A 23,525-nucleotide genomic window follows, 5' to 3' on the forward strand; every position below is an offset into this window, starting at 1 on the left:
GGGAACATGTGGTATATGGCCTCTCGCTATAGCTCTCCTATAGCCTTCCTTGACCCCTGTCATTGTGCAATAGCTTTAGATGTCCTACAATAAGAAACCTACTTCCCCTACATGTTGCAGTCTGGAGGTTGGGAATCCTCTGATGTTCTGAGCTTCTCTGGGCCCCACACTCAGCAGCCCTCTCCCCTGCCACTGTTCCAGCCCCTCCCCAGCACCTGTTGGAGACTAGCTGCTGCCTTTCACTTTTAATTCTGCCTGCTGCTCTGCAACTTCACAGTAGAGGCTGGGTGGCCCCCAGGGAGAGGCTCCTTCAGCTCCACCTAGAAATCCACAGCCTGCCTGAGTTTCTTAGCTGTTCAGCTCTTGGGAACTGAGAGGTACGTTCCCTTGGAAATTGGTTCTGGGTTCTGTGCTCCCTTCCTGCCATTGGTTGTTGCCACCCATCCAGGGCTTTGTTGCTTCTGTCTTTGCCTTGCCCCTTCCCTGTGGGCCCCTTATCCCATTTCTGTTTTTCTATCCATTTCCCTTATCCCACACCTTTGATGGAGATTTGAAATCACTGAAATCTAAGAAATACACGGGTACTTAAAAAATCATTAGATTATTTTGAGGCATGAGGATGACAGACTCATGGTGCCCTATTTCTTAAGTCCCCAAAGTGACTCAGCTCACATGATAGAGGTGGATAGCATATCCACCTCCGTCCACATACCAAACCTCAGACTCTTCCTTAGCATTACCCTACCTTAAAATGACTGACTTCTATCTCTGCTGTTGTGCTTCTTGACATCTTCCTTCCAGCACACATTCCTGCTGGTGCTTTGTTACATGCCCACAGGCTCCTTTTCCTGTAACTAATGCTTCAGACACTATGGCGGGTAATTTAAATCTAATTTGTGGTGTCCCAGGAGGAAGGCCAGCTTCTACCATGCTAGTTAAGACTGGGTTCACATAGGTTGCTTTTAGTTTATAGCCAGTTGTTTATTTGTTTTTGGTACCAGGGATTGAACTCGGGTATTCAACCCTCAAGCCACATCGCCAGCCCTATTTTATATTTTATTTAGAGACAGGGTCTCACTGAGTTGCTTACTGCCTCTCTGTTGCTGAGGCTGGCTTTGAACTCTCAATCCTCCTGCCTCAGCCTCCCAAGCCACTACAATCATAGGCATGCACCACCATGCCCGGTAGTTTTATAGCCACTTTGTATCCTGAGTGCTCCCTAGGCCCAAGGGAGCCCTTCATATCTCCCTCATTGCACCCTGATCTGGTGAAGAGGAAGAATGAAGGGAGTAAGAAGTACCAGAATGCAGGAGCCTGTGTATATAGAACAGATAGAAACAGAGTGGATATTTGGGACTTTACTAGGGCATGTGTGACCCAGGATGTTGGTGATGGGGAGAGCAGGAATCATACCTGGAAGTATTTCCCCACTTTTCTGAAAGAGCTCTGGGAAGAAAAGAAAAGCCTACCTGATGGGGCTGGAGCTGTGGCTCAGTGGTAGAGCACTGGTCTTGCCTGTGTGTGAGACCCTGGGTTCGATCTTCAGCACCACATAAATAAAATAAAAATGTATTATGTCCACCTACAACTAAAAAATTATTACTGATTGGAAAGAGTTCTTGTTTTTTTTCTCAAAGTAAGCACACAAATTATAACAATATTAGTCTGAGGGGACAGCTGGTGCTAGAAAAAGAACATGGGTGTCTGGCAATTTTGATACAATGTGTACTGATTGACTTGTGGCCTGAGCTGGTTCACCCCTCCTCTCTGAGTCCCACTTGTATACATCTCATTGTAGAGTGAGATTTGTCATAATGCTGATGAGAAGAACCTTGGAAACTCAAGAGTATCTGAAAATAAAAGAACAGGGGACAGGCCCCAAGGGAGGAAGGCACACAACCAGGCCCAACCATCTGCCTTTGGAGACACTGAGTTCCTGTGGCCATGGCTCTGCAGGTGCCATGGTGACATGGAAGGGCCCTGTGCTCCCTTGGGAGCAGGAGACAGGGAGGTAGTGTCTGATGGGTGGAGAGACGGGAGATATACCACACATTGCTCTGTGCCCCTTCCTCATGTTCCAAGTCATAGGGCTGCTTCTTTTTGGAAGTAAATCTTAAAAATAGCTGTGATGTAATAACCAAATTGAAAAGCTTCAGGTATTAGTGGAACTGAAACCTTGTTGACATGGCAGAATTCCTCAAGGCAGGGACTCTTGACAACTTTCAAAAACAACTTGAACACAAGGGAGCTTTCTTTCTTTTTTTTAAGAGAGAGAGAATCTTTTATTTTTTTAGTTTTCGGTGGACACAACATCTTTATTTTATTTGTATGTGGTGCTGAGGATCGAACCCAGCACATGCCTGGAGAGCGCGCTACCGCTTGAGCCACATCCCCAGCCCACAGGGGAGCTTTCTAGAGAGAACTGTCAGCTCAGGGACTCATCTTTACCTCCCTTCAGGAGGACCTGGAGTGTCTTGTTGATAACATGGAATTGAATGGTCCAGGTAATATACTCAAGGGAGCACATAGCCTAGAAATCAGGTTGCACGGGGTCAGGGTCAGAAGGTACACAGTGCTAAAAGCAGATGCCAGAAAGGTAGGCTGGGTTGGATTGTTGGAAGCTGGGAAGGGCTAGTCATGGAGCTGTGACTGGGTGTTGGGTTTGGTTGTCCCCCTCTGAAGACAGGAGAGATGATGTTCTGGACCTGTGTCGAGTCCAGTAGGCTAGGATACTTTAATGAGAGAGTAAAGACAGACATGCTGGACAATATAGGACATTCCAAGGCCAGGGTAGTGGTGATCTGGGAGCAGTGGGATATGAGATACAGGGTAGTATCCCAATGTTTGAAGCCTAAGGAAACCCTGACCAGCCACCTTCCTATTCTTGACCTCCCAATCTGCAGGCACACAGTGTCCAGGTCACCCTGGGCTGTGCCAGGTTTTTTCTGAATAGGTTTTTTTTTAATACTCTGTAGGGGCTGTATAGTAGGTATAAGGGTCCGACAACATTACAGTTACTAATTTTTTAAATTTGAAAAAATTTTGTAGGTAACGGGAATTAACCCAAGGGCACTTAACCACTGAGTTACATCCCCAGCCGCCTTTTATATTTTATTTAGAGACGGGGCCTCACTGAGTTGCTTAGGGCCTTGCTAAGTAGCCAAGAGCGGCTTTGAACTTGAGATCCTCTTGCCTCAGCCTCCTAACCCTGCTGGGATTACAGATGGGTGCCACTGTGCCCAGCAGGGTTGCTAATTTGGGTGGCATCTGATTGAATAGATTTTGCAAGGAAACTGTCATATCTGTGGGGTGAGCCCTATTGAACTTTTAGTAAGTCTTGCTTTTCAAAGCGCAACTTTGGCAGCAGGGAAAAAATTTTACATGAGCCATGATACATCAGGATGTATCATGGCTAGACCATGGAGCCAGATGAGGCTGAGTGGGTTCCCATGACAGTAATCTCTTTGCCTGAAGCACTGTGGCCCCTTTTCCATCTCTGGGCTCCAAACAGCCTTTAGATTTGCGGGATATATCTATGACATTTACCTTGTTAGAAATTTTGAAGATTCTTATTCAACTAAAAATGACAATAATAAGCCTATGAATACTAGCGTGAATAAAATTTTTTTGATGCTCCTCTACTTACGATGGGTTAAATACCAGTAAACTCATCGTAATTTGAAAATATCACAAGTTGAAAATGCACAGAATCTGCCTGACCTCCTGAGCACCTTAACACCATGCTGTAGTGTCGCTGCTGCTTCTCACAATTGCCTGGCTGGCTTGGAGCTACGATCACTGCCTCTGCCCAGCATCAGACAAGAGCATCATACTGTGTATTGTTAGCCCAGGAAAAGATCCAAATTCAATATTCCAAGTACAATTTCTACTGAATGCATATTGATTCCTCACTATCATAAATTTGAAAAATCATCAACCATCTCTTGAATACTTGGCTTAATAAGAAGACCACTATTAGATCCTCCTCTCTGCTTTTGCATTTAGTGATATGCTCTTAGAGTTGAAGCATGTGGTGGGGACAGAACAGAGGAGCTTTCCAGTTATCATTTTGGATAATTGTGCATTTCCCCCCCACTTTGTGAAACCAAAACAAAAGTGGCTGTTCTCTACCAGTTAGTTGCATCTTAGACTCTGAGACTTCATTAGTGAGCTTTTTATACTTGCTTATATTAAAATCCATTGGACTCTTTTGCATTTTGAACAGAAAAATATTTTTAAAAATAAAATTTTAAGAACTGCAGGCACATGCCACCATGCCAGGCTAATGTGGTTAATTTTATGTTATGTGAATTTCATTTTAATCAAAAGAAACTAACTAGTAGAAGAATTAACTGAAATGGAGACTTCAAAAAATTGTATTTAAAAATTATTTGATGAAAAAAAAGCAGTTCCTGGTTAGAATCTAAATCAATAAAAATCAAAGTCTCATAAGCAAAAATAAATAAATAAATAAATAAATAAAATAAATTTAAAAAAATAAAATAAAAATTTTTAGAATAGTTTGATTCACAGAAAAGTTGCAAAGATCATTCTTGTCCACCTCACCCTAGTTTCCCCGCTATTAACAGATTTCTGTAAAACGTTTGTCAGAAGTAGTGGATCAATATGCATAGACTGTTAATAACTAAGTTCACATTTTATTCTGGTTTCCTTAGTTTTTCCCTAATATCCTTTTTCTGTCCCAGGATCCCATGACATTTTAGTCCTTATCGTCCTTATATCTCCTAAGTTTCCTCTGGCCTGAGACAGCTTGTCAAACTTTTCTTTATTTATGATGATCTTGACAGTGTTGACGAGTGTTGGTCAGGTTTTCTGTCTGTATCCCTCCATTAGAACGATGTTTTTCTCACGGTTTGACTTAGATAGGGAGAAAGACCACAAGGGTAAAGTTCCCTTCTCATCACATCATAGCTAAGGTGCATACTGTCAATATGACTTAGTTTATGGAGTTACACAAATGATTCAGAAACACATTTCATCGTTGTATCACAATCAGATCTCTACATATCACCACTGTTCTGTTGGGAAGGTGTTAACTCATGGTGAATAGTAAATATTAGTTTTCCAAAATTTTAAATTTTGCCTATTAGAAGCTTGGACTTGATCACTCGCTGACCTCCAGGATTTTTTTGTGAAGTGACAGGCTTTGTCTTGAACATTTGGGGGGAAATATTTGCCCAACCCCCAAGTCTGAATTTCCTTGGTGTATCTGTCAGTCTTTCCTTCAAGTAGCACAAATGCTGACACATGGTTTTTTCGTGGTACTGTCCTAATTCAACATGCAAAAGGAGTGCTTCATCTTATCACCCTGTGTTCCAGAACACTGAAAAGTTGTATACTCAGTTTGAAATTTAATCACATTTCATGATAACCAATTCATGGCATCCTATCTGTAAATGAAGAAACTAAGCCCTTTTTGTGGTTTGATGACTGGGCCACAGTCCTTCAAAGCTGCAGAGGTTCATTTAGCTCTTTAGTGGTCCTCACAGGCATCATCTGTTGGGGATGGGCACAGTTGACCTGGGGCCAGGAGGACATGTTGGAATTTGCCAGATGCTAGTGAGGATTCAGCAACTGTAAACCCTGAAGTCTGAAAGGATGTGAGTACTTTCCATGTGCTGCTAAAGTTTGTGGTCATTGCAAGCTGGAAAGTAAAGCTTGTTTCTTGTTTGTGGTTTTCATTTGTATACAGGTAAATTCGTTCTTGCTTTTTGTTGATGAGCGAGCTGGTCTCTCTCCCAAGAGATGTGATTCTGTTCATTTGCTATAGGAGTCCATCCTCTGCTCTGCTTGGGGAGTTTCACCATGTGCCTCATTAGAGGAATTCCATGGCCTGCACGTGTGCAGGCACCAGAGACAGGAGGGATGCTGGTGATATTGCAGTTGCTGTCTCATCCTCCTGTTTGTCCTTCATGCTCCTTGAGCTTAGGCCCTCTCAGAATCTAGATTCCTGAGTGCCATGACCCTATCCTCTTGATTCTGTTTCTGAGAGTCCCCTGATCCTTTCTGGGGGCAAGTAGACTCTGGGGCCCTGGGAAAGAACCAGGCATTCCCTTATGGTAAGCACTGCTATAGCTATGGCTGAACAAGTTCCTGGTCAGGTTGGAGGCCCACATCCCTGTTCCATATTACCTCTAGGACATAGCACGCAAATGTTGCCAGCTATTAATATTTATTTTTAAATTTTCTGCGGACACAACATCTTTATTGGTATGTGGTGCTGAGGATTGAACCCAATGCCGCGCGGATGCCAGGCTAGCGCATTACCGCTTGAGCCACATCCCCAGCCCCTGCATCTCCATTTTTGAGGGCCCATCACAGTGAAGGGTGTATATGGCAGCCCAATCTCTAGTGTGAGCCCAGGATACTAACCCTAACCCTGTGACCTTGAACAATCCCTGAGCCCTCAGAGCCACTTCCTTACCTGTTCACTGGGGGGTGATTGTGAAGCTGTTGAAGATTACAGGAAAAAAAAAGGGTACATTTTGATGGTTGGCCATCACAAAGGGTTAGCAGATGTTGTTGATGATTTTCTCATACATGACAGGATCAGCTAGGCACAGTGGCATATGACTGTAATCCTAGCAGCTCAGGAGGATCACAAGTTCAAATCCAGCCTCAGCAACTTAGTGAGGCCCTAAGCTACTTAGTGAGACCCTGTCTCAAAAATAAAAAGGGCTGGGAATGGGGCTCAGTGGTTAAGTGCACCTGGGTTTAATTCCTGGTACTTCCCCTTTACCATAATCAAGACAAATAAAAAAAATACAGGATCACCTCTGTGATTGTGATCTTTTCTATCAAATGCTTCTTCCTGAATTTCTAAGCTGAACATGCTTAGAAATTTAGCCCTCCCTATTACACCATTTACTGGCAGTGTTATGCTGCACTGGCCTCCTGGGGCAGATGGTAGGCCTTTGGAGCCTTCCTCTTGTCTCTATAGCCCTTAGCCATAGTGTATGTCCCTAAAGTAGTTCCTGTTACAGTGAGCTTCTCTGGGCCTCCCTAGTATGGCCATTTGACTCCTGGGGGCCTGCTGCATTCCTGGAAGATGACCTTCCAGCACAAGCTGGGGTATACCTCCTGGCCTTGCTGATACTGAGAGAAGGCGCTTTATGGAACCCCTTAGGCCCAACTGGGGGGCCTGGGCCCATTTGCTGCTGCAGGGCTGCAGTTGGGGGTAGGAAGGGAACAGTGCTCACTCCCTCTCTCCTGAGATGTTCAGCCATAGCTATAGCAGTGCTTACCATAATGGAATCCCAGAGTGATAGTTGGACCTGAAGTCTCCAGGAAAAATGATGGCTGGGTTTCAAAAATCTCATCCCAGCTGTTCACCTCTATGGCCTCTGTGGCAAAGAAGCAAAATGTATTCTGACTCCCAGACCCCTACAGAGCAGATGCTGGGTTTTTCTCTTGACATCCCAGCCAAGAGGATCTCAGGTTACGGGGCTGGAGCTATGGTAATGGATGCTAAGATGGAAGGCAAAGGAATTGCAGAGGGGCCTGTGGCTGGCGAGAAGCAGGTGGACTCGGGGGCCTTGGGAAAGAACCAGGCATCATGTCCACTGCCTGTGTTCTCTTCCAGTCAAGATATTCTTTGGCTTTGGGTTGCAGCCTGTGCGTAGGTAGTAGAACTCCCCTTTTAATCACATTGAGTGGCTCTGAAAGAAGGCCACCCTTTAGGAAAGGAGAATGGGCTCTTGTGGGGTTCCAGTGAACTGTCCCATGCCCAAGTGACTGTGAAATAATTCACAATTGTGTGTTGACACACCCAGTGCGCGAGGTCCTGTCAAATGAGATTTGCCCAGTGGTAGGACTGACCTGGAGAACCAGTGGTGACTCTTCCCTTCTCCCCCCCCCCCCCCACCCTTTTCTCATAGGACTTTTCTAGAAGTGCTTCTTGGGTGGTAGTGGGTACAGTGAATGCAGCATATGGAATTTCTTTTTGGTTTTGATTCATATCTTTTTTAAGAGAGAGAAGTTTTTAATTTTTAGTTTTCGGTGGACACAACATCTTTATTTTTATGTGGTGCTGAGGATCGAACCCAGCGCCCCATGCATGCCAGTGCATTACCACTTGAGCCACATCCCCAGCCCCCTCATATCTTGCTCTAGGAAGTGCCTGACACCAAGATGCCTTCTGTCTTCCCAGTCTCTTTCATGGGACACATTTTTTTCATTGCATAGCTCTGGTCTTCTGCTCACCCTTCCCAGAGCTGTTCTGTGTCACCCCAGGTCTTGATCTGTTGGTCCCTTTGTGGCGATAACTTTAAAGTTCAGTGCGGTGGTGACTTGCTCAAACCTCTTTTCCTGCCTTCCCTCTCCCTGTTTTGTCTTAAGGTAGTGTCTAGAATGGTTGGTCTCTGTTGGGACAATCTGAAGGAGGAAGCAGAGTCCTGGGGATGTGGATCAGCTCGCCAGGGGTGGGCTGGGCTGGTATCCCTATTAGCTTAGTGGTTTGAAGGAACAATGTTGACATACTACTATCTGTTCTGCTGGTTGGCTGATTCCACCCACCTGGGTACTGCTTGTTGGGCTGACTGGCCTGGTCATCTTTGTGCCTATTTCCATCTCTTTCCTTCAGCTGGCTTTGGGTGTACTATACCATATCCGTCTGGGGCAGTCGGACTTCCCCCAGAGCAGGTATTATGAAAGCCTACGCAGAAGCTACAGGCTTCAGTGACCTTGCCTTGAAAATTTTCAGTAGAGCAGCTTCTGTACTTTGGTTCAGAGATCAAGCCACAAGGCCAGCCTAGGTCAATGAGGGGGACTGTAGGAGGCTTGTAAGTAAACCAACATGCTGCCCTCAGCTAGCACCTTCTGTCCTCCTCCATGGACCTCTGTGGAAATGGGTAGGTACGCTTTGTCAAGGTTGACCTGAATGTTAGGACTTTTTATTAATATCCTTCTAAGTGCCTAGACTCATAGGATAGAGGTTGGGCTTCAGAATCTGTTGCTTTAAAAGACATGATACAGAATTCAAAAATCCTATAAAATGGATTTGGACTTCCTTTAGCAACTCAGCATCTGTGTGCATGTGGAAAGTAGCCTCCTACATGTGTGAGATTTTCAGTCCTACATGGGTTGCTGTATCCTTCCTGAACTCATAAGCCTCATCCTGGAACCCTTCTCCAGGGCCCTTGCTTGCCAGCACTGCCAGTCCTAGCTACTGCAGCACACACAGTAGGCCCAATCCCTGCCCTCAAGGCTGTCTGCTCTGGGCCAGGCTCACTTATTCTCCTTGAAAAGCTCTCTGGGCACCCACTTACAAAGATTTAGTAGGTTCTGTAATCTCTGCCCAGGAAGGTCTGCAAGGAAGTCTGTTTGCTACCCTTGTCTCCCTAGCCTTGGGAATTGGGGACCCTAGGAAGCTCTCAGTTCTGATCCAGAAGATCACTCTGAGACTAGAAACTTCTCCTTGAGGGGCACTGTGGTTGGACTCTACTCCTTGAAATCTCTTGAGGCTTTTCAGGAGTCTGGTATTGCCACTGAGTTTTCAAGGCTGCCTACAGGCCTATCTGGCGCCCCTGAGACATGATCCTACTGGCTCTACAGAGGCAGTACAGGACCTGATGTTAGGATGCTCCAGTCCTGCCTTGTGAGAACCCTGGAATGACTACATGCAGATAGCTCCTTCTAGGTGGGAATGGGCATGGCCACCGGAGATTTCTCTATCCTCTGCACTGGTAAAAGGGCTCCTGGGTGTAAGCATTTGCCCTCAGAGTGAACAGCCCTATTACTATTGCCTCTTTTACGGGGGTACTGGTGATTTAATCCAGGGGAGCTATATTGCTGAGCTATGTTCCCAGTCCTTATTTTTTGAGAAGGGTGTCACTGAGTTGAACAGTGTGGGACATAGGTTCTGGATTTGGTGGATAGGAACTTGGGGTACATGGGTGCTAGGATGAATCAGTGTGGCCTTGAGAGATGGTGTGAGCAGTTCTGCCTGTGTGGGAGAACGACTAGAGGATTCCAAGGCAAGCATTTACAGAAGTGTACAACCTGAGCCAGCCGTGGTGATGTGTGCCTGTAGTTCTCACTACTCTGGAGACAGGAGGATCACTTGAGGTCATCCTGGGCAACACAGTGAGATTCTGTCACACCCCCCTCCAAAAAAAAAAAAAAAAAAAAAAAAGAATGCAGATTTTGATCAACCAGGCCCCAAATCACAAGGTTCTATGTTTCCATAAGCTCTGGAGAAGCCATACTTACCTGCTTCGTAAGCCAAGGCTATTTGTAGTTTCAAAGTTTTCTTCTTCTTTGACTTATTGTTGTTGGAGTAAGATGTGTCTAGAGTAGATCTTACTGTGTTTATGTCTTTGACCATTATTTCTTAGTTTTTCTGTCTTGCCCAAACCATGACCGCTACCTTGGCTTGACAGCCCTACTAGAGTTTTCTTCCCACCACCTAGGGCAGCTCCTGAATCTTAGCCAGACTTTCAAAAGCAAATCCAAGCAAGTGAGTGAATGTGAATGAGTGGTGAATGAGTGAATAAATGAATATGTGAGGGATGAAGTATGCTTTCCCTGGATATCTTGTAGTTAGTTCTGTTCAGAGGAGACCCATGAAGTCCAAGCTCCCAGTGGCGGCTCTCTCTGTTCCCTGCACAAAAGTCCTTCCCTGGCATGGGCCAAGGAGATGCTAAATATTAACCACATGCTGGCTTCTGGTTGGTGATCAGACAAGAGCAATAGATAGCCTTGTGCAAGTGGGGTAGGATTGTAATTGGAATGTGAAGTTTATAATCCCAGCCTCCCCTCCAGGAAACTCTGCTAAAGTTCCTGGTAGGTAACAAAATTGCTGGCTTGTGGTAAGACATTTATACCTATAACAGCCTGGCCTGTTTCCAAAGATTTTTGTAGGTCATGTAAAATCTCTTTTGATCACTGTATTTTACATAAACATTCTCAAGATGGGCAGGCAGGATGGGCTTATTGGATTTGCCCTGAAATATCTTCCAAATAAAGTTGATGCCTGAGAGAACTGCCATGGATAAAAGCAGTATAGTGGGCTAGATTTCCTCAGCTTTTATTCTCCTGACCTTAAGTGGTTTTTATAATTAAAAACAACAACAACAACAAATAAATAAATGAAAAATAAAATTAAAAAAAAAAAACGAAAAACTCTGAAATAATGCCTGCAATTATTTTGAGCCACTTTTTTTTTTTTTTTTAATTAAGAACTCTCCAGAAAGGTACTCAGCATCTTGAAGCCCTTTCTTTAAAATTTTGAGCTTAGGAAAGTTTTTCATCTTGGAAAGTAGAGGGGCAAGTGGCCCACTCTGCTTGCAGATGATAACCTGGTGCTCAGGACACATTCAGAGTTCCCTGGGGGATGGTGTGACAGGAAATGCCTGCGGCCCTGGGGTGAGCCTGGCGCCTCCATTTTCTGACAGCACCTGAACCCTTACCTCCCGTCTCAAAATGAAGGCTGTGTGTCACAAACCGGTTGGAACCGCCCGTTGCCATGGTTTTCACGTTGGAAGGCACTGTTAAAGGGTCATGTGACCAAGGAGGGAAATGCCTTTGTCACATGACTTTTTGGTGGCCTGATTAGCATACAGGAAGTTCACTCCCTGCTGGCTGCTAGGATGCAGAGTGATCATTGATGGGTGATGACATCATCTCTTGGATGAGTTATTGATTAGTCTCAAGCCAAGATGGGGCCTGGGAGCACTGAGGTCAGGGTGGCCCTCTCAGGAAGCTTCAGCTGCTTAGTGGCCTCTGTCCCTAGCCCTGCCCTCTTTCCTCATGCAAATTCAAGTTTTAGTAGATATCTCATCTTTGAAAGAAGTGCATACCCCTCTCTCTATAAGATAATGAAAAGTGATAAACCCCTAGAGATCAGCTGTTTTCAGCCTGTGTGTTTCCAGGAAGTGTGTCTGCCACCTAGACTGCTCCTCAGTTCTCCTGGGAGCCCATCTGAACAGAGACCAGAAGTTGTAGCTCTCTGCTGGGGCCACAGGTCCATTCACCTTGGACGTGTTCACCTGTGTGCACATCCAGAGAGCATGGAATTGGAGCCATCCGGTCACCTTGAAAGTTGATCATGGGTGGTGTCAGTGAGAAGAGATAGCACAGATCTGGAGGTGGTTTGGGTGAGACTTTAATAAATATCCTGGGTCATTTATAAACTACCCATTTCTAGACATCTGAATGTCTAGATGAGAACCCCATGCTCAGAGACTGTATACTGAATCGGCCAACTCCTCTTATTTCTGTGGCAGTCCAGTCAGCAACCATGCTGGTTGTCAGATCAGGGACAGGACTAGTGTTCAGGTGCAGCTGTCACAGAGCTCTGACTTGTGAAACAAGGAGAGCCAGAAAAGAGCAATGAAGGCAGCTCCAAAGTAGACATTTGGTGAATCTAGGGAATTGGTGGTAAAGCCTGATCCTCTGGTACTCTGTGCATGCCCTTCCTGAAGATGCAGCTTCCTCAGGAATGGTGGGAAGTGTTCTTTGTGCTCTTAAAGTAGTGTGAAGCTCTGCATCCTAGTGACTGTCTCCTTACCCCGCTGAGGTCTAGTGGAAAAAGCAGGGACAACTTTGAGCTGTGACTTCCAGTTAACTTTATCCAAGTTTATTCCCTGGGTCACAGTGCCACCTAGTGTACATGTTTGTGTTTTCAGCAGCTTTTCTTGACTACAAAACCAAGAATTTGATTCCTTCAACCCAAATACTAAGCATCTTCAGGGGAAAATTGGCAGTGTGTCAGTCATTAGCAAATGTAGCTGCTTGATTTGGGAGCAAAGTGTTGTTTCTGAGAGTGGCTCCCCTCTCCCCCATGTGCCATATCAGTGACACCAAAGCACATACTCAGCCCTATGGCTTTAATAGCATCAAATGTGAATGAACATCCTAAGTAATCCTTCACAGAAAAGGGAAAAATCCCAGACACTGATATGGTCCCACATGGGTTAAACGGTATATTGTACAATGGGGTTCTTAGTTCTGAGCCTGGCTCAAAGTTAGTATAGAATGGAAACTTACTGTTGTTGGATTCTGATATATAACAGCATTTGTTCACAGTCATATACTTAGATATTTGTGACTGTATCCTGACAAAATAAGAAAGCTATGGGGGCTTCCCTGTCACCCCCTGACACTGCCCAGCTTGTAGGAAGATGCCATGAGTCATCAATGAGAAGAGGGGGAACAGAACCAAGGTCAAGTTCACAAGTAAAAGTAAGCTCCCAAAATGGACCATTGCAAGGAGGAAAGCACTTTTATTAGAAAGCAAAGGGGTTGTGGACAAAAGTAATCAGAGCATTTTATAATGCAGTTTGAAGTGGGACTTGTGGGGTGGTCAGGGTTGAGTTCAGAGGGTGACAGGATATCACAGACAGGGTGGCCCTGTCATCTGCAGGAAAGTCTATACAGTATTAGAGCATGGGGGAGGTCATAAATAAACTAGTTTGTGAATACATCAGGTGGGGTGGAGAGTATCTGGATCTTTGGGAGATATTCTTGTTGGTCTCATAACCTGTGGCCATTGCTGCCACTTGCCATATATGCTCTAGAAAGGACTGTCTGCCAGGCAGCCTCAGGATGCCTTGTGAAGTGGAAAGAGCTTCTGTTTTCTAGAGGCAGATGGACTGTTAGGTATGAGGTCATTAGTATGTCTGAAAGAGAAGTTGAGCAGAGAAGAAAGAATGGTTCATGAAGAGCTGAGCTTCCTCCCCATCAGGTAGTTTTCAATTAGATAGATGGCAGCCTCTGGTTTTCGAGGCATAGGCATCCCATCACGCCTAGTACTCAGGAGCCTAACCAACTGAGACTGAGCTGGGGCCCTCGGACCTGAAGCCAAATGTTTTATCCAAAACCAGGCCACCTGGTAAAAGAAAGAGCCACAGCATTTTCCAAAATGTCCATGTTAGACTTGGGAGCACATACACCCTCAGCCCAGGGGACTTGGAGGCAGGGGTTAAGGGGCCTAGCTATGAATTGGCAGATTTGAGTGCCCTGTGATACATGGAGAGAGGATGGCCTGGGTGCCTTGGCACCAGATGGGCCTTACGGTACACTGAAGGAAAGAGCTGACCATGTGGCAGAGACAGGAGCAGGGAGGTCTGGCCAAATTGACATGCTTTTCACTTTCTTACTTTCTTGTCCAGTGTGTGTGTCTTGTTTGCTGCTCTGTTAATCACCCTTTGTCTCTGCTCCCAGTGACATGAAGTCTGAAAGGAGACCACCCTCCCCCGATGTGATTGTGCTCTCTGACAATGAGCAACCTTCAAGCCCAAGGGTGAATGGACTGACCAAGATGGCCTTGAAGGAGACCAGCACTGAGGCTCTCCTGGTGAGTTTGGTGGTGGGAGGGCCTCCTCTGTTCACACTACCACTGCAGCCCCAGCTACACTCATCCCTACTGAGGACCCTCTCTCAACCCTCATTCTCATACCCTTTCAGAAAAGTAGTCCTGAAGAACGAGAAAGAATGATCAAGCAGCTAAAAGAAGAGTTAAGATTAGAAGAAGCAAAGCTTGTATTGTTGAAAAAGTTGCGGCAGAGTCAAATACAAAAAGAAGCCACCACCCAGAAGGTATGTGCTTCTGGGACTCTGGGAGCTGTTTTCAGAACCAGGGGCCATCAGCCACTATCTTACCTTGACAACCCCCTCCTCAGTGTGCCGGAGACTGAAAAGGCTGGTCAGAGGGTTAGGGTTTCCTCCCAGAAATGTAGGGCAGGTCCAAACAGACATTTGCAAACTCAAGTGTGCATTTTGAATTTAGCTAGAAAGATGTCCAAGTAAGAAGATATCAAAATAATTTCATCTGATTATGTAAAACTCACTTCTCTTAGACTGAACATGTCTAGGAAATGGTTGTCTCTGGTGCTGCTAGAAGCACAGTTCTGAGTCTAGAGGTCTATCCTGAGCTCATTTCCAAAAAAGCCTGCTACTTCTGTCACTTTTGTGAAGTTTAACATGTAGAGCATCTATTACTAAAGACTCAGTCAAGCAAATCAAGTCTGTTGCTCTCCCTTCTCTAGGGGAATATGTAGTTTTAGACAACAATCAGATGGTCTGCTGGTGTGGTTTAGTGATTGCGTGTCTGCCTAGCATATGTGAAGCCCTGGGTTCCATCCCCAGCACCCACCCCATCACTCCAAAAAATAGAGTTAATCAAGTAAAATCAAGTAAAAAATGTTCATGCCCAGCATTTTCTCACTAAGATTGGGATTAAACTGTCTAGGCCCAGGGCCCTTTATCTCAGCTGCTACATCCATCCCGTGTAGCCCAGAGCCGGTGCCTGGACCCCATGTGGGAGTAGTCAGGAAACAACTGGGACGTATGCTGAGAGGTTACTGCAGAATCTCTCCTTGGCTCATATAGAATGGGCCAACTCTTGGTACAGACAGGGCCACTTTCAGGTTGAAAGCCTAGTGTTCTTGGAGGAGGAAGGAAATCAATCCTCTCCTCTTAGTCTTAACAGCATGTTGGTGACTCTGTAGTGAGAGAAAGGGGCTGATGTTATCCGTTTTCTACCTCCAATCTCCTTTATTTCTTTCTCTTGCAGCCCACGGGCTCCACTGGGAGCACTGTGACTACCCCTCCCCCACTCGTGCGAGGCACCCAGAACCTTCCTGTTGGCAAGACATCACTTCAGGTCAGTGTCCCCCTTGTGTCTTGATTATGCCCATTTTGCAGTACTGCTGTCTGTAGTCTGGAACAGGCCCATCAGGCTCCTGAGAAGCTCTGATCCCGGGTCCTACAGAAGCAGAGGCTGCCTGTTCCTTCTGAAAAGGCTGGAGTGAGACCTTCAGCCAATAGCCCAGGGGAAAAGGGGGGGAAAAACATGCATATGTTCCCCCAACCAGGCTACTATTGATGTCACAGACAAAACCACAGTCAAGGGCTGGGGATGTGGCTCAAGCGGTAGCGCGCTCGCCTGGCATGCGTGCGGCCCGGGTTCGATCCTCAGCACCACATACAAACAAAGATGTTGTGTCAGCCAATAACTAAAAAATAAATATTAAAATAAAAAAAAAAATTAAAAAAAAAAAAAAAAAACCACAGTCAACAGTGGGAGGGCCCCCAAGTGACCATCTTAAGTAAGTCTGGAACAAGAACCAAGTTCTCCCAAGGGTGGCCTGCAATCCTGCACAACCTGAACTAACTCCAGACACAGGGCTAAAAGGGCTTTTTCTGCCCTCCCTCAAACAGGTGGTGCTCACCCCATCTAACGTGCTCTCTGTTGGGGGCACATGTAGGGCCAGTTTCTTGTGGCAGTGTGTTACTATATTGTTCTAACTCATTCCTGTGTGAGCCCAGGTTTCCATGGCTCTTGTGGGAGTATGCATTTAACATAAATATGTGTTTTAGCTCATTTTTCGTGTTTTCATTGTTCTGCATTAAAAAAAAATTACGTTCTTTTACAAAAACAATAAATCAGTTTTCTAAAAGATAAAAGGCCACATAAATGTGGACATTGGTGTCATTGACAGACCTCTTCAACTCGAATGCCTGGCAGTGTCATCCCGCCACCCCTGGTCCGTGGCGGTCAGCAAGTGTCTTCTAAGCTGGGACCGCAGGCAAGCTCACAGGTCGTCATGCCCCCACTCGTCAGGGGGGCCCAGGTGAGCAGGGCCACAAAGTTTGGGAGCTTGGCAGCCCCAGCAACTGACCACCACCTCCAGAGGAAGACTCTTTCTGGTCTTAAGGCTGGGGCTGTGGTGCCCACTTCTTCCTTGTGCCTCCCTCTATTGTTGTCTTAGTTTTTGTCCTCCCTAACCCAACAGCAAATCCACAACATCCGACAACATTCCACCACGGGGCCACCGCCTCTCCTTCTGGCCCCCCGGGCCTCTGTGCCCAGTGTGCAAATTCAGGGACAGAGAATCATCCAGCAGGGACTCATCCGTGTCGCCAACGTCCCCAACACCAGTCTGCTTGTCAACCTCCCACAGGTGAGGGTCTGTTCCAAGGCTGGAAGGGGTGTGTGTATTCTCTCAAGGGCCCCCAGTTGGTCCTAGGGTACCAATATGTCTCCCAGGTTGTGGAATATGGCCTGTGTGCTTCCTCTAAGAAGGGTGGTATGTTAAACATTCCCACAGGGGTTCCAACCCGAGTTTCTCAGGCCATAGGGGTATGAAGCTTATGGGCAGATTTGCCATCTAGCAAAGGTGGATTGCTGCTGAGAAGGCAAGGATGGGACCAGTGAAAACCAGGCTAAAATGAGTGGGGTCTGCTGTCCTGATCCATGTTCTGGTAACACATGGGAGACACTCAGATTTGAGGGTTAAGTGAGATGGGAGATGGATCTAGAGACAGTCTGGGGGGCACCAGAGCCCTTGAGGGCCATCTGCCCAAGGCGCAGTCGAGCTGACTTGTGTCCTCAGGCACGGGTATGAGGAGAGCACGTCTGCAGATGTTCTCAAAGCACCAGTGCTTCTATTCTTAGCCACTCGTCCTTTCACCTCTGTACAGAGCCTCTGAGATGGGGAGTATCTGTCCCCACCCACTGGGTAGCAGGATGGGAAGAGAAGGACCAGGAGGCGGGCAGGCTAGAAGCAAGAGCCTTGCCTGACGTACAAAATTACTGGGTCTGCAGGGGCTTTTGCTGACAAGCATGTTCATCCTTTCTTCCTTCTTTGATAAGGTTCCTTTTTGCCCGCCTTCCTTAGACAAGAGCAAGGCTGGCAGTTTTGGGCAGTGGACCTGCCTTTGTTAAGGTTGAGTTCAAGTGCAGAGATGATGACCAGTCCTATTTCTACTCAGGGGTCTCCTGGGCACAGCAAAAGACTGACCTAGGCAAGCCATTTAACCTATCCATAAACTTTTATCCTGTCTCTGCTGTCCTCAGTGCACTGTGAGGTTGGGCAGAGGCGGCCCCATTGTTGGAGTCTGCTGCCAGCTGGACTGGAGGAGGGGGTCTGGCTAAGGGCACTGGTATAATTAACTCTGGATTTTGGGGTGAGCAGTTGTGGGGCAGGTGGAGACCACGAAGGGGCAACCACTGTGATCCACATGAGGACAATAACCTAGTACAGGAGCAGTGAGGATGGGGGAAAAGGGGGAGGGTGAAGGGACAGGCTGGGCCCTGGAGCTGCTTTCCCTTATAACACCAATAAGGATTCAGAACTGACTAGAGCATTAGCATCCCAGATAAGCACCAGCATATGTTCATGGGATAAGCAGCCCCTATCATACCTCCTCTGAGACCTGTCTTGGTTGTGGTGGTCTCGTGGGTGTCCTTATTAGGCAAAGTATCAGTTTTAATGGTGTGCAGTGTATTGGATGTCCACTAAGCCTCCATGAGCATATTTAGACTATCACTTGCCTCCTAGGGCTGTTCATTTCAGACAGATTTACTGAGGTTTTTTGATTTGGGATGTGGGTGCTGGCGGTGGAATTAAGAGCCTTGGACATGCTAGGCAAGTGCTCTGCCTCTAAGCCACACCCCCAGTGCTCAGATTTACTTTTTTAAGGACTCATCAGTCAAGTGCAACTGATGTTGGTACTGCAGGGAGTCTGCGGAAGCCTGCCTCTAGTTGGGCACACTGACCTGGTTGTTGTCTTCCCAAAGCCCACCCCAGCATCACTGAAGGGGACAACAGCTGCCTCCGCTCAGGCCAACTCCACCCCTACCAGTGTGGCTTCTGTGGTTACTTCTGGTGAGTCTCCAGCCAGCCGGCAGGCGGCCGCCAAGCTTGCACTACGCAAACAACTAGAGAAGACACTGCTGGAGATCCCCCCACCCAAACCCCCAGCCCCAGAGATGAATTTCCTGCCCAGTGCTGCCAACAATGAGTTCATCTACCTTGTTGGCCTGGAGGAGGTGGTGCAGAACCTACTGGAGACACAAGGTAAGCAGCCATGGCTGGTTTCAGCTTGCTGCTGAAGGCACTGGAGCCTCTACGATGTGACACCATTTATTGTCAGTTCTGCTATGGAAGGGAACACTGTTCTCCTATTGGGACCTCTGAGAACTGGGACTTGGGAGGCCCTGGTCCAGGGAGCCACCATCAATGGCCCTGGGACAGAAGGGGCAGGGGTGAAGGGTAGGCATCTGTGGGAGGCTGGCAGGCTTAAGCAGGACCCTTGGGCAAGCATGGGCTTGAGTTCTTTCGGTCCCTAAGCAGGAGGAGGGACACGACTGCCTGGACCAGGCTCGCTTCATTACCCTTTTTGGGGACAGTGTGAAAAGGATGCCTGCAGGGTTGTTATCAGAAACGGCCTTGGAGACTTCTGGAAGGAGGTGGGTCACAAAGTTGGCCTTCTGGGAACCTGTTTCTTCAGACAGAGACTGACGTTTATGTCCTGAGATGGAGTTGGTGGTGAGGTCAAAGGGCAGTGAGCCTCAGTTCTTTCCCCAAGTGATCACATCATATGCTTTGAGAAGAGGAGGAGGCATACTGGGTCAGGGCCCAGAAGTCTCAGATGCTTTACCACTGGTTTCTCAGCTCAGGCCAGTACTGGCCCCCCTCAGCAGACTTGAGGCAATGGTAGTATAGGGAATATACAGAGGAGAAGCACCTTTTCCCTGCCAACCACTTGGGATGCAGAGATAAAAAAGGATGTGTGGGCAACAGAACTGTGGTCCTCCAATGCCCACCACTTTGTTGGGGCATGAGGAGGGTGCATTCTCACTCCCCAGGCTCCTGAAGAATAATTGTGCCCAGGGTCTCTGAGCCCACTGACAACCCCAGAATAGTGCAGTCATCTGGGAATTTGCTTCATAGGAGACTGGACCAGGCCCCTTGGCTAGGCAACATCCTTTTTAAGATGGTCTTGTTTGTTACCAGAGAGACTGAGGGGATGCACTGTCAGGGAATTGAGGGCTCTGGCACAATCTGGCTTGTGTTTGGGGCCCTTTGCAACAAGGAAGTGTTGGCAAAAACACTGCTGCTGAGGTGCTCTATAACAAAAAGGCTGCTAGGGTACCAGGGTGGGCCGGAGGCCCCTCAGGACTGTGGTACCTGCCTACTCTGCCACTGCCTATGCAAGTGGCTCTTCTGTCATGAGGGGCCAGTCTCCCTCTATCATTGCCCAAAATAGGACCTAACTCTTGGGTTCTTCCTGAAAGCATCCCATGACACCTCTCAGAGCCCCCAGGTCTGGCAGCTCAGCACAGCTTTGCCTGGCGTCTCACCTGGTACTGGTTACACTGTCCGCAGCTGTCTGGGAAACAAGTGCCACATCCTCCTCTGGGATTGGATGTGTGCAAGATGTGCTGTTATTGTCAGTCCCTGTAAAATGCAGTCATGGGCTAGAACAGGGGCCCTGAGGCAGACCCTGGGCACAGGCAGCTTGGACAAGTGACATCCCATCTGCTTTGTTGGACAGGGGACCTCCCCAGAGATGGGCCCCACAAAATGTCTCAGTGCTCAGGGCTATGGAAGGCCAGGCCAAGCAGGAAAGGGAAACCTGAGGGTTTCTTAGCATCAGTCCCCAGCTGTCCCCTGGTCTTGTGCTGTGGCCTGTAGTGACCAAGTAATATTTAAGCCCCAAGAGCTGAACACCATGAAGGTAGGAACAAAAAGCAAATGAGAATACTTACCCTGCACCTGAGCAGATGCCAATGACTCTCCTTATGGCCAGCCAAAGAGACATTGTTCCTATCTCCAGATGAAAGGGACCAAGGACCCAGAACATCTGCCACCTGCTGCTCTCTTTGAGTACTTTATTCTCATGGCCAAACAGTGCAGCCCAGGCTCTAAGGCCTATCTTGGGGTTCAAGTCCTGGCTCTGCCACTAATCTACATTGTGATCTGGAGATCACTTGGGTCCTTTCTTGGCCTCAGCTTCCTTCCTAGGATAAGTCCCCTCCCCTTTAATGCACAGCCTTTAATACCCACAAGGCACTGTCATTCTGTTAACATGTCTGTTAAGTTGGAATGCCCACCATGGCAAGTTGAAACCTCACATGGTTATCAACTCCTCTTCTGAGATCTCCTGTTTGCATTGTGGGTTGAACAGGAGGATAGGGAAACCAGACCAGCATTGCTGATGTCTTTGAAGTGTTGATACCAAGGATATTCAACCCACAGTTTTCCACAACTTTTGGCCACTTTGTGCCTGCACAAAGTTGATGCGCAATGAACAGACTATATATATTCCCTGAAGCTTGGGTGTTCTATCCTGTTGGGAAGCATGGCCCTATCTGCTGCTCTTGTTCTGCTTGGGGTCCCATGTCCAGTCCTGGCAGAAGGTGGTGGGGCCCCCAAATTCTAGCAGCCTGTCCCTTTGATACAAGTTGCCCACCTGTCTCCTTGCAGCAGGCAGGATGTCGGCTGCTGCAGCTGCCGCTGTGCTATCCCGGGAGCCCTACATGTGTGCACAGTGCAAGACAGACTTCACATGCCGTTGGCGGGAGGAGAAGGGCGGGGCCATCATGTGCGAGAACTGCATGACATCCAACCAGAAGAAGGCACTCAAGGTGGAGCATACTAGCCGCCTGAAGGCTGCCTTTGTGAAGGCACTGCAACAGGAGCAAGAGATTGAACAGCGCCTCCTGCAGCAGGGCACGGCCCCCACAACTACCACCAAGGCTGAGCCCACTGCTGCCCCCCACTTGGCCCTGAAGCAGGTGAGAACCGGTTGCCCCAGGAGGGGACTGCTCCCTTAGCAGCGAGCTGTCCTTAGAAGGCAGGATGTTCTGATGTTCTGTCCCACTCAGCGCTCATCCGCCTGATTGTTAACTGCGCGTCTAAATTGCACTTAATGGTGATGTTTGGCGGCGAAAACACTAATTTGCAGTTTCTTTAGATTTTGTATCTTTGACTTGCAGTGTGCTGGCTGACAAGTACTTCTTGTCTGAAAAGACTATTCTGAAAGCCACATTGAGATACCAAAGGGGTGTTTAGCAGAAATATTCTTGCTAAATTAAGGAGAGAAGCAAGTTTGAAATTAAGTTTTTTGTTTTTATTGTTTTTATTATTTTAATGCTTCTCCTTCCCATCCTCTGTAGACCTGAAGCTGCCTTTTGGCAATTTTGGTTTCCTCGGAAGTCATCTGTAAATCACTAAACAGGTTTTCTGAAGAACCTCATATGGCATCTAAAGCTGGCAGGCAATCGTGCTGCCATCAGGGGATGGGCCTGTCCTTTGGGGCACACCTTCAGTCACCCTAGGTCACCCTGGGCCAGCTAGTGGAGCAGACCTTGCTGATCTCAGTTTCAACCCCTATTTGTGTAGGTCATAAAACCCCGGCGTAAGTTGGCGTTCCGCTCAGGAGAGGCCCGAGACTGGAGTAACGGGGCTGTGCTACAGGTCAGAACCGCTGCACCGGGAGCCTCATGCCCCCAACCGCAGATGCGACCACGTCAGTCACCGACTGTCAGGCTGCCTGCGTCTGTCTTTCTGTTTTTCTCTCTCTCCCTGTTTTTCCTTCCCCCTGGTGTAACTTACCTGGTCTCCTGATTTTGGACTTTAGGGACCCTGTGTGGGTGGGCAGAGGTCAGCCAGAACAAGGAGAGGCTGCGTTGAGCATCTTGCCTGTGGCTGCCCCTTCCCCTCATGATCCATTGTCCCCTCTCTCCTTTGCAGGCCTCTAGCCAGCTGTCCCGAGGCTCAGCCACAACGCCCCGTGGTGTACTGCACACATTCAGCCAGTCGCCCAAACTGCAGAACACAGCCTCAGCCACAGCCCTGGTCAGCAGGACTGGCAGACATTCCGAGAGAGCTGCAGGTGCTGCCAAGGGCAGTGCCACCTCCAACTGGAAAAAAACGCCCCTGAGCACAGGTGGGTGGCCTCTGCAGCTCCATGCTCAGACCTTGCTGCTGTTGGGTCTACCCTTCCTTATTTTCTCTTTTTGACACAGAATCTTGCCATTTCCTTGGTCTGAAAATCATAAGCTCAAATGATTCTCATATCTTAGCCTCTCCATCATCACCATCATCATCATCATTATTTATTTATTTTTGGTGCTAGGGATTGAGCCCAGTGGTGCTTAACCACTGAGCCACATCCCCAGCCCTTTTTTTTATTTTAAGATAGGTTATCACTAAGTTACTTAGATTCTTGCAGAATTTCTGAGGCTGGCTTCGAATGTCCTCCTGCCTCAGCCTTTCGAGCTGCTGGGATTACAGGCATGTGCCCCTGCGCCCAGCCTTCCTCATTCTTAACAAGGATGCTCATACACCCGATGATCAGAAGTGGCACAAAAGGCCCCATGCTGCAGACCTGCTTCCTTAGAAGAGCCACCTCTGAATTTGGCTTTATCTCTTCCAGTCCCTGAGTAGTGTGTCCTGAATAAGTGACAGCCCCCAGTAGATTCTGATCACTCTGGCAGTTTGTACTCGCTGTAACCACACTCAAATGTGAGCAGACCTTGTTTGCAGGTGATTGCCCACCCATCCACCCCCACCCCAAGCCTCTGTGCAGACTCCTCAGCGCAGACCCATCTTACCCACTCATGGCTACCTACCTTTTTCCTGCCACAGTTAACATTTGTTTGTGCTGTCACTGCATTGTTCATCATATACTCACTGTGTTTCTCACTCACCCAGAGCATGCCCTTTGTCCACTGCTCTGGGGCACCCTTTCCTCCCATCCTGTTTTGGACA

The 23,525-nt window shown here is 47.5% G+C and overlaps 1 protein-coding gene across 11 annotated transcripts in view; it reads left to right on the forward strand.

Moving 5' to 3' along the window:
• The window catches only part of GATAD2A (GATA zinc finger domain containing 2A), a 113,675-nt gene that overhangs the window by 84,150 nt on the left and 6,000 nt on the right, over nt 1-23,525 (forward strand). For 10 of the 11 annotated variants that reach the window (XM_081285311.1, XM_081285312.1, XM_081285315.1 and 7 more), the window contains 9 exons: nt 14,185-14,317; nt 14,428-14,559; nt 15,536-15,625; nt 16,464-16,595; nt 16,758-16,925; nt 18,545-18,824; nt 21,237-21,547; nt 22,155-22,229; nt 22,506-22,701. In XM_081285311.1, coding sequence (XP_081141437.1) covers nt 14,185-14,317; nt 14,428-14,559; nt 15,536-15,625; nt 16,464-16,595; nt 16,758-16,925; nt 18,545-18,824; nt 21,237-21,547; nt 22,155-22,229; nt 22,506-22,701 — 1,517 coding nt within the window. The remainder of the gene's footprint in view (nt 1-14,184; nt 14,318-14,427; nt 14,560-15,535; nt 15,626-16,463; nt 16,596-16,757; nt 16,926-18,544; nt 18,825-21,236; nt 21,548-22,154; nt 22,230-22,505; nt 22,702-23,525) is intronic. The other variant, XM_081285310.1, reaches the window with a different exon arrangement.

The sequence above is a fragment of the Spermophilus citellus genome (assembly GCF_964194105.1).
Source record: "Spermophilus citellus genome assembly, chromosome: 3".
NCBI classification, from domain to species: domain Eukaryota; kingdom Metazoa; phylum Chordata; class Mammalia; order Rodentia; family Sciuridae; genus Spermophilus; species Spermophilus citellus.